At 38.9% G+C, this 21,147-nt stretch overlaps 1 protein-coding gene and 1 long non-coding RNA gene across 14 annotated transcripts in view; one reads left to right on the forward strand and one right to left on the reverse strand.

The window, feature by feature from the left end:
- Window positions 1-277: 277 nt before the first annotated feature.
- On the reverse strand, window positions 278-12,231 carry nr2f1a (nuclear receptor subfamily 2, group F, member 1a). Of its 5 annotated transcripts, none has more exons than XM_059644753.1 (5): window positions 12,156-12,231; window positions 9,819-10,337; window positions 8,597-9,124; window positions 6,745-6,932; window positions 280-990 (listed from the first exon to the last, which is right to left on the reverse strand). In XM_059644753.1, the coding sequence occupies exons 2-5, from the start codon at window positions 10,276-10,278 to the stop codon at window positions 682-684; spliced, it is 1,485 nt and encodes a 494-aa protein (XP_059500736.1). In that variant the 5' UTR covers window positions 10,279-10,337; window positions 12,156-12,231; the 3' UTR covers window positions 280-681. The 5 variants fall into 5 exon arrangements, with proteins under 5 accessions (XP_048382726.2, XP_059500736.1, XP_048382724.2 ...); XM_048526767.2 differs by lacking the exon at window positions 12,156-12,231 and adding an exon at window positions 10,799-11,491; XM_059644754.1 differs by lacking the exon at window positions 280-990 and adding an exon at window positions 1,010-1,150 and having other exon boundaries at window positions 12,156-12,220.
- The window catches only part of LOC125450704 (uncharacterized), a 45,579-nt gene continuing 34,219 nt past the window's right edge, over window positions 9,788-21,147 (forward strand). For all 9 annotated transcript variants that reach the window (XR_007247131.2, XR_007247130.2, XR_007247129.2 and 6 more), the window contains exons 1-2: window positions 9,788-11,498; window positions 12,558-12,688. This is a non-coding gene — a long non-coding RNA (uncharacterized LOC125450704). The remainder of the gene's footprint in view (window positions 11,499-12,557; window positions 12,689-21,147) is intronic.

Here is a 21,147-nt window from a genome sequence, read left to right on the forward strand (position 1 = left end):
CACTTATAGCAGTCATCCCACTAACCTCTTTAGAAAAAAAAAGCCCTTCATGGCTGTATATTTTATATTCCGTAGCTCTTATTTGATCCATTGCCTCTGCTTGATCTAATACTCCATAGACAGAAGATATAAACAGCCATCATCTTGCCTGTTAACAGTCTTGTCCGTGATAGCGCGATCGTGTTTGGTCTACTGAGCGACGAAAGAAAATAAACCCACATAGTCTGTTGCTTTATTTTGCAGTACAATACTTTTATTTAAATTAATTTGTCAACAATGTGAACGATGTTTAGATCACTTCTTTTATTAGTAACACATCAGAAAGTACATTTCATAGCTGAGCATTTTCAGAAATCTTTCCTTTTTTGTGACATTGCAGTCTCACATACAGTTTAACAAGGCCTGCAACACGCTCACCCCACTTCACTTTTGCCCACAGTGTTAATACAGTTGGTTCATGTTTTTAGGGGATGTAAAGGGTATGATGCCAAGCAAGCGATGTTGTGTATTTCATATAAGACATCATGGAATGGGCAATGATTGATTATACCAATAACTGGTCGCGATGTCAAGCTAACACAATATTTCGAATCATTAAATATTCAGGAAATCATAGTATTTTTTACATTTGTATGAGAACTGGCATAAACTTCGTATGTCTTAAAATCCGTGAACTTATTTCTAAGTGTTACAATTAAATGTACAACGAGCCTGGTTATCTTCAATCAGAGAATACGCTGGAGAAGATTGTAATGGAATCGCCAATAATTGACATGACAAGACTCGAGCCTGTGCACTTGTGCACTCCTTTGGACAAATAGGAAAATACCTGACCTCAACTTTTTGAAGAACGACTTTTTTTTTGCTAGGTGGATGGAAGCTGGAATTCAGATTCTTCGGTCCAGGGTTTGAAACGTATTCCCTGACAAGTGGGTATAATAAATGAGAGTCGCTTTCAGATGGATATCTCAGACGTGAAATTGCACCCAGCTGGTTGTGTAAGCAAACAAATAGTTTCATGTAAGAATCTCGTCTTGTAGGTTGATGAATAGAACACGACATCGGTAAATGGGTCTTTAACTCATTTAGGAATAAAACTCTTGGCTCTCTCAGTGAAAGACACTGAGACGCCATGTACCCAGAGCAATAGCTGTTTTTAAAAAAAGAGTTTTATTAGTTTCCACTCCTTCACCCATGTTTTTACCATTAAATTCAAACGTCAGTCAATTACAATGGTCACCAACCCATCAGTGCAAAATCTGAACAGGCTCTAACTTCACATCACCTATGAAGATTAATAGATTTGTTTTGTGAAAATACTTGAGGTTTAGAAATGCGAGAAGCTAAATAGGAATGTATTAGAAGGTAAACATACTTCTCGTATTTGGCAAATGACATCTGCTTGTAAAATAAAACCAGCCTTTTAGACAAACGCGGTAGGGTGGGGGCGGTGTTCACTCTAAGTAGAGTGTTTTTAAAACAAACTACTTTTCAGGATTAATCTCAAACCCTCGCCTTCTCCAAAACCATACTGAATATAACACCAACGGGTTCGTTTGCAGCTTAAAAGGAGACCGATCAAATATCTTTTTAATTTGTTATTTTTAAAACGTGCTCGAACTTCGAAAGAAAAAGTGACAGAGTTAAGCGGTGAAGATGGACAGATGGAATGAAAATAAATTCATTTCACTCAACTGGAACTGTAATAAACAATTGTATAAAAGAAATGTTTCGATCGACAGGCAGACAGTGGTTCAGCCTTTGCATAGTTAGATCCCTACGGGAGTCCCTTTCTTATTTTTTAAACAAACGTTGTGGTTACAGCAACAGAAAATCCACCTATGAAAGAAGAATGGACAACCTGTTTGAGAAACAAAAGTCAGGCTAAAAATAAAGGTGGGGTTTGGGGTGTTGAGGGTTGCAAAACAGCCCAGGTGACGCGTTTAACAACAAAACAGAAACATCAGACAAAAGCAGCGAGAGGAAAATGTGTAGTTTCGGGACAACCCCAAAATCAAATAAAATCTGGAAAATGTCTGAAGGTTTCTTTCAGAATTAGAGGAGGAATAGGGAGATGAATACGACAAACCAGGAAAAGCAATGAAAAGGACGAGACAACAGTGCTTGAGGGAAGAATCAGACAAAACAAGAGAAGAATGCAATATGTTCCATGACAATTCGGGTAAACGGGAAGAAAGCAAAGATGGAGAAAATAGACTCCAAACCTCGAGTCAAAGGAAAAACAAACACAAACCAAGAAAAAAAGACCAGCCGGCGGGTTGAGAGATTGAAGAATTATGCCTGAGATAATTCAGGACAAAGGACTGACTAGGAAAACACATGAAATCTGCGCCTAAGAGCTCAAAGCTGTCCTTGTTCAATTTTAAAATGAGAACTATAACGGTTCATGAGGAATAATAAAACATAATTTGAAACTTGCACCTGATTTACTACAAGAACAATATACATCTGGTTTCACCATTTATTAAAAGTACATTAACATCATAGTTAAAAACAGCACTCTTTCCTGCTCTTAATTACCAGTGCTCATTTTCAGATTAATTTATGCATTGACAGCGATATAAGTCTCTCCCCATCACCTCTCCATTCTTACACTGCCTCCCAACCCCCACACATACCCATCAATAGGTCAACTTTTCATTTTCTATTGCTGAGCTGTAAAGCCCGGAATACTTTAACTGTTTCAAAATTTCTTTGTTACGTATGAAATGTTTTAATGTGAGAACACTGGAAATATACTAATAATACGCAACTGCCTTTACCTAATTGTTGGGCTATTTTTTATTCGGGGCTTGCTCCTGAGGCGTAACATCATTTCTCCCTTTCATTTTAGCCAAGCTGTAAAGTCAATAGGTGAAAGTCACAATAATACAGCAAATTGCATTCTTTGCAGTAAAATAATTTGAATTTTTTCCAACAGTTGGAAGAATTTATTAAGAAATAAATTAAGGCAACTTAACTAAAATAGGAACAGACACATTTGCAGAGGGATTTACGTGAAACAGAGAAGTAGCATTTAAATGTAGAAAGTGTAATGCGTAGAAAATGTGGTTGAATACACCAAAATGTTATAATTTTGGTGTTAAACTCATTGTACTATACAACAAATAAATAATTCACGTATCAATAACGAAAAGACAGCTTTTTGTATATGTAATCCATGTATTATTTAGATTAATAATATTTGACCACACACTGAAGTTTTCAGATTTATTTAATGAATTATGGTTCCAGAAGTTGAGCAATAGACCAAGAGCCTTCTGTTTCACAAAAATGGACTGAAACTGGGCGGCGGAAAGCAAATTACAAAATAAAGTATCCAAAAGTCTTCAAAAGCCGCCATATTTGTTTGCTACCATCTGCTTTAAATGAGCCTGGCAGCACATATTATTAAAGTGCTGGACTGGCTTGCAATGTCTCCTAGAAGAAAGTATGACCTTAGTAATAAATTTCGTGGTCATTACTACAATTAGATCATGACACAAAGAACCAAGTGCATCACCAAAGTGTAAATTTCAGGCGTCGAAAGTTTAAATCAGTATCAATTTTCAGGTTAAACATCAATATTCTACACCAGTATTCTTTGGTTTTCAGGAGGATTAATAATATTTGAAGATTTCAATTAAATACATTCCTGGGGGAGATGGGGTGAGGGACATTTCCGAACAAGCTTCTCAGTTGAACTTCTTAAAAGGTAAATTCAAATTAATAATAACAAACAAAGATAATTATCAGCAAAGAACCTAGAAAGGATATATGGTTCAGATAGGTTCAGCGTCACAAATGTCTACACAGGTTAAAAGCAGGTGGCAGTTCAAAAAAATCCATCGGTTATTAAACAACCTGAAGGCAATGTACAAATATGTGTTTACCAAAGGGAAAATGGAGTGCAGTATTTACATAGTATCAGAACCGCGTGCTTTTGCTATCATAGGTTGTATCAAGACTAATAATTTCTGTAGAATGGAATCGCGCGGTATTAAATATATTGAGTCGTCGCGTATCATGCAGAAATCTGGATTTAGGTCTCACTAATAGCTGTGAAGTATCTTAGATTTGTTTCTGTTAGTGAATTCAAACAATTAATTGGAAGTAGTGCTTCAGTATAGTGAAAAAAGTACTTTGGAACACAACGACTATCCTCCACAGTTCCTGACATGTTATGAAATACCACAGGACGCCCTGTCACTCTCTGTGCTAACAAGTTTAAACAGTATTTTAATTGGATTTAACGGTGAAACGATGAAAAATCATTATCTATTAAGACTTTGATGTCCATGGGCGGCCATAAAAGTATAGTGCAAAAGTCGGGGTTGAAGGAAATGGGGGCCTAGGGGCAACACTCATAGCAACAACTGACAATAAGTCGTAGTCAAATCCTTTGGAACAGCATTGATTTAAAAAAGGGAAATATCCATAATTTTAAGTCCAACCAGCGTATGCACAGCAATGCCTCCGTTCATCCTTTGTTGGTTTTCCACCTTCGTGGGTATATAGGCATCTATACGTATTATTAAGGTATACTGTTGCTGTGGATGGATATATTCATGTGTATTGGAACATACAGAGACAATTGCACGTTGATTGTTCCATCTAAAAGTGTCTATAGCTATCTCCTTGTGAATCGTGCAGCTTTGCGACAAGAATGTTAAAAACCCCAAGCGACCAAATAGCAGGATCACGCTAAGTGCCCAGAAGCTTGAGAAGATAAAGAGAAAACTTACAACACACAGACCCACACAGATATAAACAGATGTACATTTCTCTCTGTCTCTCACAGATTCACACAACATACACTCACTCCCTCACCCTATCACAGACACGCACACGTACATACTTTCAGCCACTCTCTCGGTTTCACAACGTACCCCTTGCTGCTTTACTCTGGACTGGCCGTTATGTTCAATTTCGATGCACAGTTCTTAAAGAAAGCTCTCCCAAGACAGCGTGTGCTAGAGCTTTGGCCCGGATTTTAAAAACACTAAGGAAACAGCAACTGAAATCTACAACAGTCTTCTCTAGGCAAGGCACTGCCGTTTTTACATCTTCACTGTCTGGAAACGGTAGCTTTTTCACATCTTCTTCCGAATTATTTATCCAATATAGCCAGCATATAACTACACCTTAATTATATCATTTAGAACTTGATGAAAAACGTATACATATGTACATATAATATACACACATAATATATATACATATACATACATAAAATTATTAAAGCTCCGGTGATTATCCGCGCATCAGTGGGATGGAAAACCCTTAAAATCTACATTGTCGATCCTGGAGCAGAGAACCACACCACCAGTAAACAGATAACAGACACACAGATGCGATAGATCTCTTTTATATCACTTTTGTAACTGTTCCAGCGTAACAACGGTTTTTTTTACAAGAATATTCCATCATACCCACAGAACAAACCCACAGGACAACGCTTCTGCCAGGGTACAATGCTTGTACTTTTTTTTTCTCTAGACGTTGTGTTTTTTTTTCAAATCTACAGGTAAACAGGCTTGGCAGTAGTGATAGGAAAGTTCGGTTGCATGATTAAAAATTGGAGAGGGGTGTTTGGAAGGTGTTGGGGGAACAAACGTAATATAAAATATTTTTGCTTCCTCGTGGAACGTGAGAGACAATTGAGGTTTTGGAGAGAGGTGTGGGGGCCAAGATTGGGTGGTGGTTGTGGGGCGGGGGGGGGGGGGGTGGCGTGTGGAGGTGTGGGAGGTGGGGAGTGAGCAACTCGTTTTCGTAACAAAACAAAATTTTAATCAAGATCAGTCCTGGATGCAAATCAAGAACTTCAATCAACCTAATTCGAAGTTCTCCGATATTTTTCTCTAAAAAAATCAGTGTCTCAGAACAGAACTTTTATTTCTATACAGGTAAGGGGGACTGACATAGAACGCAAGTGTTCTTCAGAGGGTCCACTGTGTGATGGTTCTAAAAACACATTTTGTCTATTATCCTTTAGCAGTGCTCTTTTACAATTTGATCACTTTTTTTAAAAAAAAGACGTCATCTTCGTCAATACTGCAGGCTAGTGGGTACGCTTAAAGCGACGAAAAGTTTCTTTACTTTTAAAATGTTGTGCTAAATTCTTTTTTATTTATTTGTTTAATTCTGATTTCGATTTTAATTCTTGGAGAACATAGCTTTGACGACATAAATCGCACTCATTATAAGAAGCAAAAAGGTTATATCAAAAATTATTAGTATAGAATCACAGGAAACCTGGTTTGGAACCAGAAAAAAATACAAAACAGATATAGATACATAGACACAGGACATTTTTATAATTATTTGGAAAATGTTATTTTCCCCCTAATTTCTGATTCTTTTGTTTTTAAAATGCGCATACGATGTTTTTAAATTTTACAAAAAAAGAAAATAAAGACTAATATTTTACAAAATGATAAGCGATGCTCGTGGTAAGTGTTGTCCTACATATGGTGCAGTTCAGTTCCTTTTCACAGAATAAATCCCACAGTCAACAGTTTGGCCTCTTGGAAGGTCCTTTTATTTTCACAGATATCATCCTATAGGAACTTGCAAGTTCTTGAATGGAGAGGCAGACTCTCCTAAAATGCTTGTGTTTTTGTTTTGTTTTGTGTGGGGAGGGGTGTCCTTCTCTCATCATTGAATGGACATATAAGGCCAGTTGAAGCTGCTCCCCGACAGTAACATATCTCTGATGAGGGTTTCAATTGGGGTTTTACCTACCAAACGGACGAAGAAGAGCTGTTCGATGACCGAGGAGGAGACGGTGCGGAGAGAAGGCAATCGCAGTAGGAGCTTGCCAAAACGGCTCGGCTGGTTCGGGTACTGGCTCCTCACATATTCTTCCAGAGCGCACTGAGATTTTTCCTGCAGGCTTTCTATGTGGGCAGCATCCGACAGGCCACAGGCGTCTTGACAGCCAAAGAAAAACAGAATTAGTGCCGCTATCAGACGACCTTTTGTTTTATTTTAATCCTCATTTATTGTTTTGATATCAATCCACACACACACACACTCTCTCCCTTTCTCTCTCTCTCTTTCACCGACAGATATACACATTCACACTCCCTGCATGTTGGAGGCGGACAAGCTATCTGATAACGTCTCAAATTTTTTTTGTTGCTGTAAATATTGCGGCTAATGGAGTCTCTGGTGCCAAAAGAAATAGCTCTCCTAAGCTTGTATTATAAGCAACAAAGAAACTCTTAAATAATATGTACAGATGTACGCCATTTCCCGCAGAGAACCAAGCCAGAGACACCAGTGTCTGGGAACATTGTGTGATAGATACTGGTACGAGTTATTGTTCCAGTCCTTTGCAGCATGTGTTACACATTGTTTCTCGTGCAGTCTACGGCAATGCAGCCCTTTCTTTAATTCAATATTATGTACGGTGTAATCGGGCACTTTTCCTTTGTAAATGTGATGAGCAAGAAGACTTGGAATAAATACCAACCCCAATAATGCAGGATTACCAGAGTATGCTTGAAATCTCTCCTTTGTACTAACAGTTTAGAGATACAACTGCGTAAAATATCCTGACTGTATTGTCAGCAACAATTTCAATATATATGTAATGCATTCTAATAAACACAGCATTCATTCAGTTGCTGGACGTTAGAGCTCTGCTTTTATTTTTCTTCAAAATAGCACCTACAGAATTTGAAATAAAAACACTATTTTATGCCTATATATACACTGGCTGCACACAATCGAGCTGGGAACATTTTGTCTGAGAGAAATTGCGCTTTCCTTCAAGAAAAGCTGCTGGACGATTTGCGAACGCTTTAATTTATATACTTGGAAACCATATTTTAGCGAATGAATTAATAAAGTAAAATAGGAAGTTTGGGTCACGACCCAGCACTTGGAAAGCATCCAGAATGAGAGGTTGAAAATACTATCCGGAAACCTAAGGTAAAACCACAACATGCCTCCTGTAAGCTTCAGTAACTTCAAGCGGCCCTCTCAAACAGGCCAGCGAGAAAGAAAATGGCAAGCAAAACACCCTCTCGATCATCAATACGCTCTCTGCTTTGGAAAACTTGGACAGCTTTGAGAAAGGCTTCCCATGAATTCCCCTCTGGCTAACAATCAAAACAAGTTTGGTCAAAACTGGAGAGGTGGGGGTGGGGAGGTAAGGGTGCGATGTCAAGCGGTTGAACAGACATCTATAATCTGTCTTTCTGTAATATTCATAAGTTTATCTTTTTGTGTCTTTCTCATACTGTGATTGTTCTATTTACCAACAGTTCCCCTATTAAGGAATAATTTATCAAGATTTGGGAGCTGTTGAAAAGATGATTAATTTGTATTTTTACTGATCAATTTCCAATTGATTTACATCAGATTATGTTATTTAATAAAACCCTCCTGGTTAAAATAAATCATCGTTATACCGCTTGACTAATATCATCCCATGTATAAATAAGCCGCCCGAGCCATTCATATTTACTTTCTCCTGTGTTCTTACTGCATCCGAGTGAGGAACCTTATTGATTTAGATCCGATTTGCTGAACTTTCTGTCCCGTCCTCTCCCCCCAACCCCCAACCGCCTACACCCGAGCCACTCACCTGATGTGAATAGCACAATAGCTTTCAGACAGCTGTACTCTGCCGAATCGACGTGGAGGGCTTTCAGTTTTTCGACTTGTTCCTGGAAGATCCTTATGTGATCCATGAAAGCAACCACCCTGTCTGCAGACATTGGCGAGGCATGGAGCCCGGCAGCGGCCAGCAGAGGAGCCACATGCAACGGCATCGAGCACTGGGCAGCGTTCAGAACAAACAACTCACTCCAAGTCAGCCTAAGCAGAGCCACCTGATCTGTGATCTGCAGATCTGGGAAAAAAGGGATATTCCTGGCCCATTCCACGGCGCTGAATAGCAATCGTGCAGCCAGTTCACAAATGTTCTCGATGCCCATGATGTTGTTGGGTTGCATACATTGACTCCCATACCGAGAGGTTGGGTAAGGCTCGGCCCGCAGTAGTAAGGAGATGTATCCAGACAGATAGCAATGGCCGTTCAAAGGGTCCCCATTCGTCAACGCGTACTGGCCTGGGTTTGGTTGAGTTGGAGGCATTCTTCCTCGCTGAACCGCTGACAGAAAGAGAAAAAAGGAGAGGAAATGTACATCCACAAAGCGCAATACAACCCGCCCGAAGCTTCAGAAACACATCTTTTTTTAACCATTATTTCAGTTTTTTTATAAGTTCACAAACAATCAGTGCCATTTTCCATGTAAAGATACAATATGCGACATTTAAAAAATACATAAAATTGTAAATAGCAAATAAAGCTTTACCCGTCAGAGCACTCCACATTGTGGCTGTTTTTTAAAAAATCCAAATCACAACATTGCAGAAAGAATTGCTGGATTGCGAAAACTCCCCCAAACTGCAACACCCACCCACAGTCACAATTGGAAAATTCTCCAAACATCTAATGCATGAATGCAAACGATTAACTTACAATTACAGGGGGGAAAAGACCGATGTATTAACCATTTGAATCCACAAAAAAAATATGCAGCCATGCTTGTAATTGTTAAACTCTCTCAACTTTGAAACTGTGAATTCGTTTTTCTTTGAGGTTAGGCAATTTTTGCCTACAAAACGTATTTTAAGAGCGTGGATTGGGCAGCTAACGCATATCTTATTGTTAGAAAGGGTTACAATTAACAGCTTAGACTTCCCTATCACAGCATTTGCTCAGATCGAAGCAAACTCGCGCATTGAGAGATTTGCAGCCCAGATCTCTTCAGATTTACAGTGATGCTTAATAAAATATTCACCTTCCCGCCTCATCCCAACTTTGAGGCATTTCTTCAGGCGGCAGTACTGACACTGATTGCGGTGGTGTTGGTCTATAGGACAATTCCGGTTGGCACGACATGTGTACGTTAAGTTTCTCCGAACACTTCTCTTGAAGAAACTTTTGCAGCCCTCGCAAGTGAACTGGCCGTAGTGTTTTCCGCTGGATTTATCCCCGCACACCACACACTCGATGTGCTGCTGTTGCTGCTGGCAGGGCTGCTGCTTCTCGCCGCCAGGCTGGACGCTGTGACTGCTGGCTCCGAGCGGGGTGGAGGGCGGCCCGGGCTGGCCCGGGGTCTGCGGAGTATGGGGAGCAGCCGACGCCGCCTGCTGCTGCTGTGGTTGCTGCTGGCTCGGCTGCGTTTGTGCAGACTGACCGCCCTGAGCTCCGGCCACGTCGTCCTGAGGATCTCGCCAACTGCTAACTACCATTGCCATATCTCGGGCCCAAAAAGTGCGGGAAAACAAGTTGATCGCACGGATTATTTTTTTTTGTCCTGTTGGTAGGGAGCAGAGTTGGATGGTGGTAACAGAAAATGGAAATAAAAAGGAGAGAGAGAAAGGAATAAAACTGCGATCAAAGCAACGCAGACAGACACACACACATAAGGAGCAGTGAATGAATGAGTGAGTGTTGATCAACAGGAACCGAAACAAATGGGGGCCAAAAAAAAAGAATAAAAGAAGATCCCGATCAGGGTACGCAAGTGTCGGGAGGCCAGATCCAGGGCAACACGCAGTCAGCCATTCAGGAAACCAGTATAGGAGGGAGCGAGGGGTTAAAGATTATGGAGAGTTGGGGAGAAAATGAGACGATCTAAATACGAAGGAACAGACACACAGACACACAGAAAAATAACCATGCGATTCGAAGTAAAGTATGGCGAGTGTTAAATCCCTTCTTCTCCGGAGAGGAACAGAAAATAGAAGATCGGAATTGTCAGGAAAAAAAACTCACCAGGACAAAAAAAAGGACGGTCGACGTTAAAGCGCCCTATTTTCACCTCTCATGCGGAGTGGAGAGAGAAAGAGAGGAAAGAAAAAACAACTAATAGAATATGCAAGGGGGAGACAAAATGAATGCGTTTAAACGGGAAGACTAGCGGAGCAATTTTTCCGAAAGGGGGATCTGCGCGAATGTCTGTATATAGTGAACTTTGACACTACTATTGAAACTGACACGTTTCTATGGAGATCGCTGCCTTATATGGAGCTCATGTCAAGGAGCCAAGAGAGGGGCTGTTGGCAACTGATAATCAAAGGCGACTGGTCATAGCCCTCAATTGGGGCTGGGGAGGCTAAGGTTAGCCAGCCTCCTGCACACTATTGGTTAGCCGTCTTATTTATTACCTACGACGCTCTGACAAGCAAAATTTACATTAGATCTCCTGCGCTGGTATTTACTTTGAGACCTTATTAGTATGGGTCGCCTGTGGTCACCACAAAAAAGCAACACGAGGACCCTGTGCTTGTAATATAACAATGCAGCAAGCAGCCTCGAAATTTCAGATTATGGGGAAAAAAGTTAGTTGACAATCAAACTTTCTTTTCGAAATTTAATGGATCATTGTTTGAAAATAAATAAATAAAACGGGCATCTCATCCCTTTTGTGTCAAAAGAGAAAAAACGTTGTTATTACTGTCGCAAAATTAATTCGGTGAGCAATTTTTTTACATATTTCATTTTTATTCTGTTTTAAATTATCCTTTGATGCCTCGCCACAATGCCGGTGAGATTTCAATTGTGATTTGCAAAGGACAGAAAGTTGCCATTGTGTTGTAGACTGGGGAGCTATGCTTGTAACTGTAGGATAAGTCCAGCAGAAAGTGCGGAGGCTGTTAACGTGCCTTGTATTTTACGTAAATTAAATCTCAGAACAGCTGTATCCGGCTGCCATCTAGCGTACAGTAGACAATTATCAAATATAATGCACCCACCCAGCTGGATAACCCACCAGATGGGCTTTTATTGAGGGATTTGTTTAATGCGAATAATTTATTGAATTTTTAAAGTAAGTATTTTAAACTATTAATCCAAATGTTATTAACCCTAACATTTCAGAATTAATCATCATATTAGTGGAACAAATGAAAACCACGATTCAATCAACCCAGATTTTTATTCGTTTCACAAAATTCTGGGTTACTGCTCCACACGTAGTGGAGCAAAGTCTGAAACTTCAATCTGCAGTATTATCACCCATTTTCTCTAAAATAGCCAAAGTAAAGAAGCTATCCCTGGTAAAAACAATAGATGCACAGTAACAAACAGAATTGTCTTTAAGATTAATAAATGCACTGCATCCAGTCCTTACTTCTGCATTTGCTTTGTTCATTGATGAAGCGTAAACCCGGCTTCAACCTCCATAATTGGTTAGATACCTTTAAAGAAGCAACATCAACGGTATTTTGCATCATTCAACGTACACACATGCACCCAAATTTGATCAGCTAGTTTAAGTTTAATGAAGTGAATTCGATTTTTATATGCTGCCTTAGTTTTGAATCGGATTCCATCCTAACCACCCCTTTTGTATATGCATTGATGAAGCGCCGTTATCATGCAACAGTGGATCTCGACTCTCCCTCTCTCCCTCACTTGCTCCTTAAATAAAGTCTCAGCCATGTGTTTTGATCAGTGAAAAGGTGAAACGAATAAGATTAAAGAGAACAAAGAGAAAATTCTGTAAGTGTATCACCAGTGCTTTCCTCCTTAGACTGGGGCAGAGTGGACATTGGGAAGGAGGCTGCCTCTCTCCTGGCAATTTGCTTCTGTGAAGTGTAAAGAGCTTACACAGGCACCTGTAACCGAGCGGAGCGCAAATCGTCAAAGCAAACCAGCAGGCAAGTAACAACTTTACTTTCAATCTCTGTATCACTCTTCGATTTTTGTTAACCAGTTTAAAAATAGTCCGTGGCTCCCCGGAACACTATAGTTCTTTAAAAGTAGAGCTGACAGAATCTGCCTCCGAAGACTATTCGTATTTTGTGTCTGCCAATGCAATGGAAATAATTAATAGCGTATATCATAAAAAGCGGATAGCAATAACCAGACTGTTACCGACTGAGTATTTTCTCTACTGTCACAGCAATGTCGTTTCACAGCTATTCTAGTGCTTATGTCCAAAACAAGGGGTAATGGTGGTATTGTCTGATTACTGCGGTCTCTAGTATTAACGCTACTAAATTACAGGCATTAGATGTATGTAGCATGGAGTACATGAGATTGGAATCCTCTCTCTACGCTTCAATTGCTATGCTCTTGTTTTAAAAAAAAATCCAGAGCGGCGTGAAACCAAGGTACGGCTAACTTCCAAGTTTCAGAAAGTCGGCTTCTCACCTGCTCTATTTGTTGTTTGATCACCTAATGAAACGATCGATTGTCCAATGTTTGGCTAAGCGATAGTGTCAACAGATAAAGAAACAGCAAAATGATCGACTGGACCCGGAATACAGACACACAATGCACTGCTGCCACCCGCTCGAGCCCTCAGACACTCAGTCCTCTCTCTCTCTCTCAGTGCTTCTTCTCCTCTTCAATAAATACCCTAGTGTTTTGATTGAGGCTAATGCAAAAGTAGTTAGAAGAAATTAGCAATTCGGCACTGAGTTTAAAATAAATATTGGATTTAGGTGAAGCTTAGAGAAGATGGTTATTTGTTTTCAGCAGGAGGTCGAATCGTTTTTGAGGCCGGGCCTGCGATAGGGAGTAGCAGGGACAAAAATGACACAGGGTCGGCAGCTCCAATCTTTACTTTCATCGAAGTCTTTTGGAATTAATTAATGTACCTGTGTTGTTCAGTAATGTCAATGTCACTCAGTTCAGCTGAATTATTTTCTCGTTTTTGTCTTGTTTAGATTCTGAGTTTTAAAAGCTGATTTTCAAGCTACTCCCAAAACGTTTAACACATTCAGTTCCCACCCTGAAGAATGAGCACTGTTTCTGTAGTTTTACGTTCTTAGAATTTTAAAAATAATTATAAGCATTTAAATTTTATATAAAAAAGGACCATTACTCCGTTCTGTAAATTGTCTCCTAGCTGAAAAAAAGTTGATATAGTTTTTGCAGGTTGCAGATGTTATTTGAATAGCCTTGATTTTATACCAACTTGCTGCAGACTCATTTCGCTATTTCAAAACACAACCTTGTAAAGTTGAAATAAACATCATTAATGATAATACTAGTTTCAATACAGTCACAGTTAATATTTTCCGGTCAGAATTAAAGTATCTTGGTCCCTGGTTTTTCCATCCAACCCACCCACCAAGAGCATCTGGTTAGTAGACTTCTGTAAATCTTAGGAGAAAAAAAAATGGCTGGTCTTTTAGTTAGATCTCCTCCCCCCAGTTAGGGCCGCTGACCTGTCCCATTACCCAAGGTTTTTTTTTACTGAGTTCCCGAGGGCAAAGGGAGAGAGAGAGAATTTTAACTTTTCCAGCTGTATCGAGTCAGCCACGGTGGAAAACCTTTTTTTTTGCTGTAGACATTTTCTTGCAGTTCCAACGTTCAAATACATACGTGAGCCGTGAATCCTTTCGAAATGCTTGCGCGGGGAACCGAAAGACGACTGGAATGCACAGACAAGAGAAGCTAAGAGATAGCCTCAAAGAGAACACATTCTCTGGCTTCCCAGTTTACTGTAGCATTTTATCTGTGCCTCCACTCTGCTTCACAGATACAAAGTTACCCAAGTGAACATTGGCCTGGTTTATGGAGATCGCCCTTTGCCACCCCAACTCGCAAGGGCCCTTATTTGTGATAGATAAAACAGAAATACGGCATGCATTTTTTTGTTCATCATATAAAAATCTTGATTTTAGCCCGTGCTGCTAAACCTCCCTTGATGTAATCTGTAATAAATAAAGACGTTAATTGACTGAAATGATCGCATCAAGAGGTTACTTCCATTGGCATAGCTGAGAAAGATTGAATTTTGTAGACTTTGGTGTTTGATTCCTGTGCCTTGGCCTACGTTATGTTTTATCCACAGCCATCCGTAAGGTGGTATGCTAGTGACAGATGCAGATAACTTTCGCTGTTTACATAAGCAATACCGGATTTCTGGGTAGTTTTATTCAATTGTAAACAGCCAAGGAGAACTTTTGGATTACATCTTACATGTGTTAATAACACAGATGTTTAAAACACATAAAACATATATACGAAGCATTTTTGAAGCTAACTCTCGTTCTTTAAGTCTCTTGAAGCGTCAAACAGAAGAGGAGGGGTTCTTTGTCCGAATTCATCCCTGGCTATTCTGGGGGTGAATTTGGTGTGAAAGGGACGAGAAGGTCACTTGACATCGCCTTTTATCTACTGGCGTTCTCTCTGTGGATCATCGGGTCTGAATAGACACATCTAATCGCACTTAATGGAAACTTGGCGAGAAAGCGAAAACCCGCCTTTACCTGCATTTACCGTTAGAAGCCACGCAGCTAATTGCTTCGCCCTTTGCTTTAATGTAATCTCAAAACAAATCGAGAGCCTTCGGAATTTTTGGAAGCCTTATAATTGGCTTGTAATGAACCCACATTTTAACTCAATCCTCTCTGGTTGACATGTCTGGGATACTCCAATGGAGCAAGCTTTGAATGAATGTGCTGGATTTATATAATACCATTGTAGATGACAACACAATTTAGTGTTAAAACTTTTTCAAAAAAGTTTGTTGCAATCAATTCCTTGCATGCCTCATACGTTGTTAATACCTGCGACCTTGTTCCACCAAAAAAATTCAATACATTTCCTAATCAGAATGGATGAAGCATTCCATTCACGCATTGGTGCTAGTTTGGGCCTAAAGGGAGTTTATTTGAATATCTGATTTTCTTTTCACTAACAGTAACATGGTACATATTACAAGCGAGGTAGGAGAAATCTTCAGCTACACCAGACAACATTTCCAGACTATATTGCACGCGCTTATCTGGAACTTTAATGCTGTATATAACATAAATTTATTACGGTCATTAGGCGTGTAATTTGAACAGCAGATTTAAAGATCACATCTGAAACTAAAATGTCTAAAGCTTCCAGTCTGCTCCTATTTAAATCCACGTTAGCGTCACATATAAGATCATAAACTGTTCAACATCCTTAATTAGGAAGGATGCACCTTTTCAAATTGGAACACGCTTGATGCAGATGAAATAGGAAATGGAAGCTCATTGTGTGAAGTGAACTAGCAACAAGAAAAAAACAGTAAAAAGACGAACAATACCAGGAGACATTCTGAACCAGATAAATGAAATGCACATCTGAACCAAGATATGAATTCGCAAAATAGCCTCGCTGGGGGATCTAGAAGTGCGGAACACTTTATTCTAGACATTAGGTCGTGAAAAAAAACAGATCGCTATTAAAACTTTAAAGCTTTGCAAACGCCAATGCAAATCACTTGTTTGGATTGTTCAGCATTGTCTCTTCAAAACAGTTATTACTTTGGAGCTGATTATTTAGCAAGACTAATTGCAAACAACAATGTTTAGATTACTTTTACAATTAGACGGTGGTTGGATCTTCTTGGAAGGGATTGTCAGCTCAAGCAATGGATAATTGCCTTATTGCTTACAAAACGGGCTCGTCTTTAGAACATACGTGCTAATTATTGTGGATGGGCATACAAGCAGATATCATACATCTATTAGCCCTAAACAAATCGAAAGTTTAACTAAGGACCCCATAGAATTACGTATATATTATTTGGGACTTCTATGAACAACTTAATATCCCACCATTTAGTAAACGCAAATCCTGTAGAAATGTGGTCTATTCAGGCATAGAAACTCGAAATATATACGATCAAACTCCCCCTCAATCCCAGATTTATCCCACCACTTTTCCCTGGTACTCGTAGAGAGACTTCAAACTGTTCTGTGTAAAGTGAATTCTGATGCCAGATAATTTCAATTGCTCAATGATTAAAGCTTTTAACTTTTTCCAACACGGTAATAGGAATAATCTTAGCTTTTCATTCCATGCTATGTTCAAGCGGCCTTTAGTTTTGCAAGGATGGTCAAACTTTTCTGACATTAATAAGTTTGATTTTAATCCTGTTTTGAACTTGGTTATGCCGGCTTGCTGTTAGAACTGTTGAAATTTCTTTGCTAGCCGTCTTCTACTGGGTTGGATTGTACCTTTTTTACATCCGTTAACTCTACCTTTTACATTTCTTGTTTCTTTATGCTCTTGTTTTTGTATTTCCCTACCAACTTTTATTATTTGCGGTTAATTCAGAAACTTAAGGAGGATAGTGCTTTGATGAAAAATCAACACTTTTGTCTGCTAGTCATATAATCATTGTTGTTTTATCTCACGGCCGTGTTATTTGATTAAATTAATAATGAATTAATCATGGTCCCCCCTTTCTAAAAAGAAGGCTCATGAACTAAAACCAGACTCATTCGAACTCCACGGACCAGTGAGTACAACTGAGTTTGTTGGGGGCTGCACAATCTGGGCAGGGAACTGATATAACAAGGTATCGTGTCCGGACAGAGAGCAAACAATTCCACACGAAATGATAGTTCATTGGGACTTAACAGTCTTTCACGGCCAATATCAACCGCTTAAATCCAACTCTTGAAGTCGGCGTTGACTTATTGAGGTGTCCATTAGCTCCGATACAACGAGACATGCGCATCTCATTAAGAAGGAGCCAGTTCTTTTGAATTAAACGGAAAACGATGCAAACCAAAGTGTACAACATAGCCAGAATATATATTTAATAACAGCTCTTACTCCTACTCCCTGTCCCAAATATCAAGAATCATTATACGTTCTAAATATTTGCCTGTTATGGAATGTGGAAAGCGGGATATTTATTGGAATATTATTCGGTTTCTCTCCCGAAGGCAAACCGCTTTAATTGTGGAAGCTACATCCTAGCTATTGAGGGCCAATTAGAGGAACTAATAACCCTCTGGTTGGACAAATGGCATTTCGGAGTCGAATCTTGAAAAAAAATACGTATATTCAGTGAATTCATGAGAAGGGCCAGTTCTTCTAAAATTTAAGGACCCGGAAGGAAAGTGTTAATAATTTAATTGAATTTTCAGTCGTGCAAGAGTGACTAGAACCATATTATCTCAGTCTGTAACTCAAATATGCATTTAACATTATTTGTATGGACTCCTAGCTAATATCATTATTAACGTTCCCACAGCTCAATTCATATATAGATTAAAGCCTGATCAAAAAGAAACGTGGTTGAAAGTAATCTTTAATCTATAATTCCAGCTACATTACATTTTTGTTCCAATAGGTACGTGACTACTGATTTTGATCACGTGATTTCTAATCTGTCGAAGAGTGGACAGTATTTGAATCAATATGAGTGATCTTTCCCCCCTTTGCTTTGAGAAACCATCTCATCTCATAAAATATATTCTATCACGATTTGTACACATTTCTGACAAAATAATAATTTGTACAGTTAACTCCAGATTAAACGATCATCATGCTCAATATTGTCCTTGCAAGTGATATTGTTGATCAAATGGATCGACAGCCTTTTAAATAATTTAAATTAAATGCTTTCTTTCCTATGTAAAATGTCAAACACATGCACCCTTCTCTGTGTCTACGTGAGAATGGGGGAAGGGAAACGTCTGGCATGCGGGAAGCCAAGAGAGGGATATGCATTAACAGTTATGTGCATGCCACTAGATCCTAGCTTATGTTTCCTTGTATGAGACTCAAACAGGAAAGTCAGAAATTTCGTAGAAATAATTCAGTGAAAGACTTAATCTGTAAGAATTTGAATGCAGAAAAATGATAGTTGATTATAGTAAAATCACATTCCATTGGGTGACATATTTATTCTAAGACAAATTCTGTTCATATTAAATATATAAATGGTGCTTTCATTAATTTGATTGAGAATAATAGATTGAGAAATAAGATCCTTGGGAAGTATAGAAAAGGTCGAAAGACCTCCATATGCTGTGTGCGGAAGATGAATATTACAGAGAAGAATGGACGGTGATCTCGTTCAGTTTTGAGCTCCCTCTGGAAACAGAGAGTGAAATTGTTCCATTACTGGCTTTTATTGCCCTCACAGCTCACAGCTCAGGTGTTTGCACAGCTCCTCCTCTGAGCTTCTCCCACGCAACTGACAGGAGAAGGGAGAAAATGTGCTTTAATCGTTTTACTCAAACTGATGGAAATTGGACCATGCCTTATTAAAATAAGAGAGGCGGAGAAATTTTAAAGATCTTGTTACTAAGCACTTCAAGTTAGCAGTGAAAAGCAAGGTGTTGGTCACCAACACCAAGTGGCACTCCGAATTCAGCTCTCGTCGCTTGAGAGTGATACATTTTCAGATATCTTATCAATCAAAGCAGGTAACTGCAGTGAGCAAAAGAGGTTTACTGCTTTATTAAAGCACGACAGGATGTTTAAAAGTCTTTTCCATTAAAAAAGTTATGTTTTCTATAGAAAAGCGTTATATCTTCAAAATATTACAGTAATCTAAGATATATTAATAGTTTAATTTATTAAACTGCCCCAACGAATTTACACTTCAAGTCTTTTGTTCTGTCCAATATTTCCGTGGTCTCTTGTTCCTAAGTGCATGTAATTGACCACAGATTTCCCGCCATCTGCAATACAGTTTGTTATTTCAGAGAATCTTATTATACTTTTGTTAAAAAGAGAATCAAATTATGAGAAGAAAATACGGAAGTCCCACCAGACACTATAACTATCAGAAGACAATTAGAATCTTAACACGATTCCGTAGCAACATTTACTCTAAAAAAAGGTGCAACATTCAGGACCAGGTTACACTTTGTCAGTGGTTAGCAGTTTTCTGAAAACGAGAATTTGCAAAATAGTTGCGTTTGTTAGTGACATAACCCAATAATACTTTTCGTTTAGTTATAAAACTTTCCGAAATGTCAATTTCTGGAGTTACAAACTATCTTTTCGAAATCTATGGCATTTATGAATATATTAACACATTTTCAACGTTTTAGAACTATTGTTGGCTGAAACAAAATTTTCATTTCTTATATTATTGAAGTCAGACAATGTTGTGATCTCGCCAAAGTCATCTTTCCTCACTATCCCGCATCATTGAACATTAAATATTTCATATTTAATATATATAGTATATAACAGGCAAACTCCAAAGAAGTCTACTGTTCATTTACGCTAACCTGGTATCATTATGCCCAATGTTACACTATCCAACTAATATTTTCTATTATATTTATAAGGAATGTACGCACAGTCATAAATTCCACTTACCATTCAGTTGGGCCATAAATAATTATTTCCTGGTTAGTTTCTATCTTAATTTCTGTCCGATCTTAGCAACACTTATGAAGCAGAATACCCACGAGAAACATTCCCAATATTGGTTTGAAGCATTGTTTGCAACTCATCTTAATAAGGCCCATGTATTGTGAGGGTTCTAATACAGTACAATAAGGTATCTATATCACTCAATGATTGCTATATTGCTGTCAGCCTTTCGGTGAACTGACCAGAAGCAACTTCAAAGCAAAATGCACACAACGGTTTACTTTATTCACATTCTGTTACCAATATGAGTGCTTTCTTTTTCTGTTTCTATCTAATTGATGCGCAATATATGGCAAGGATCTGTAAAGTGGGCTGGGAGGAAACAACCGAGACTTATGCGGGATCTGTTACAAAACCTGATTCGGGAATCGCTTCATGACATATTTTCGTAGTTTAAGTTTAAATTCATGAAGATATCTTGTGTGGCCTTTGAAGTGTGGCTGCAATATCTACTTTAACAGAATAAGATGTAAGACAGATCTTTTGTGAGTGGAAGCTCAGCGTCGGCAGGCGTGCGCGGGCCGTACATCCTAATATAACAATCAATATTTTAAAGGGTAATTGTGGATGATGGTTGGGTCAGCTCAGATGTACATATGTGGACTCAAACTACTACAGATCAGGCGTTATTATCCTGGCGCATTCTTTTAGCTCAGTTGTGTTTGGCAAGGCAAATGGTCGCTCAAGTGGACTTTTCTCGGACATTCCATTCCTAACTATTTACTTTGAAACAGCCCCATATTCATTACATCGCATCAGGGTCAAGTTCTTATTTGTTTGTCCATTCAATTAAGTGTAATTCCCGGTAATTTTGCACCTCGCAACAAATGTCCAGTTAGCCTTGGGTGCATAGTTTGGGATCAGCGTTTGACCCAATGAAATTATTACCATCGGACAATCAACTTAAAATGTAGTGCCGCCAAATGAAATGATTCCCCAGGTTTTTTGCTGTATGTTGTGAGTCAGTATCTATGGTATCCCCCAAGGCTCTTTCTCCC

The sequence above is a fragment of the Stegostoma tigrinum genome, chromosome 3 (assembly GCF_030684315.1).
Source record: "Stegostoma tigrinum isolate sSteTig4 chromosome 3, sSteTig4.hap1, whole genome shotgun sequence".
Classification (NCBI taxonomy): Eukaryota; Metazoa; Chordata; class Chondrichthyes; order Orectolobiformes; family Stegostomatidae; genus Stegostoma; species Stegostoma tigrinum.

Bases quoted from the DNA above. Each gene is read 5' to 3' on its own strand.
- nr2f1a (XM_059644753.1), bottom strand. From the start codon at position 10,278: ATGGCAATGGTAGTTAGCAGTTGGCGAGATCCTCAGGACGACGTGGCC. The intron at 9,125-9,818 runs GTGAATATTTTA...TCTTTCTGTCAG, and splicing joins AGTTGGGATGAGGCGGGAAG to CGGTTCAGCGAGGAAGAATG. The intron at 991-6,744 runs GTAGGTAAAACC...TTACACAACCAG, and splicing joins AGCTCTTCTTCGTCCGTTTG to CTGGGTGCAATTTCACGTCT.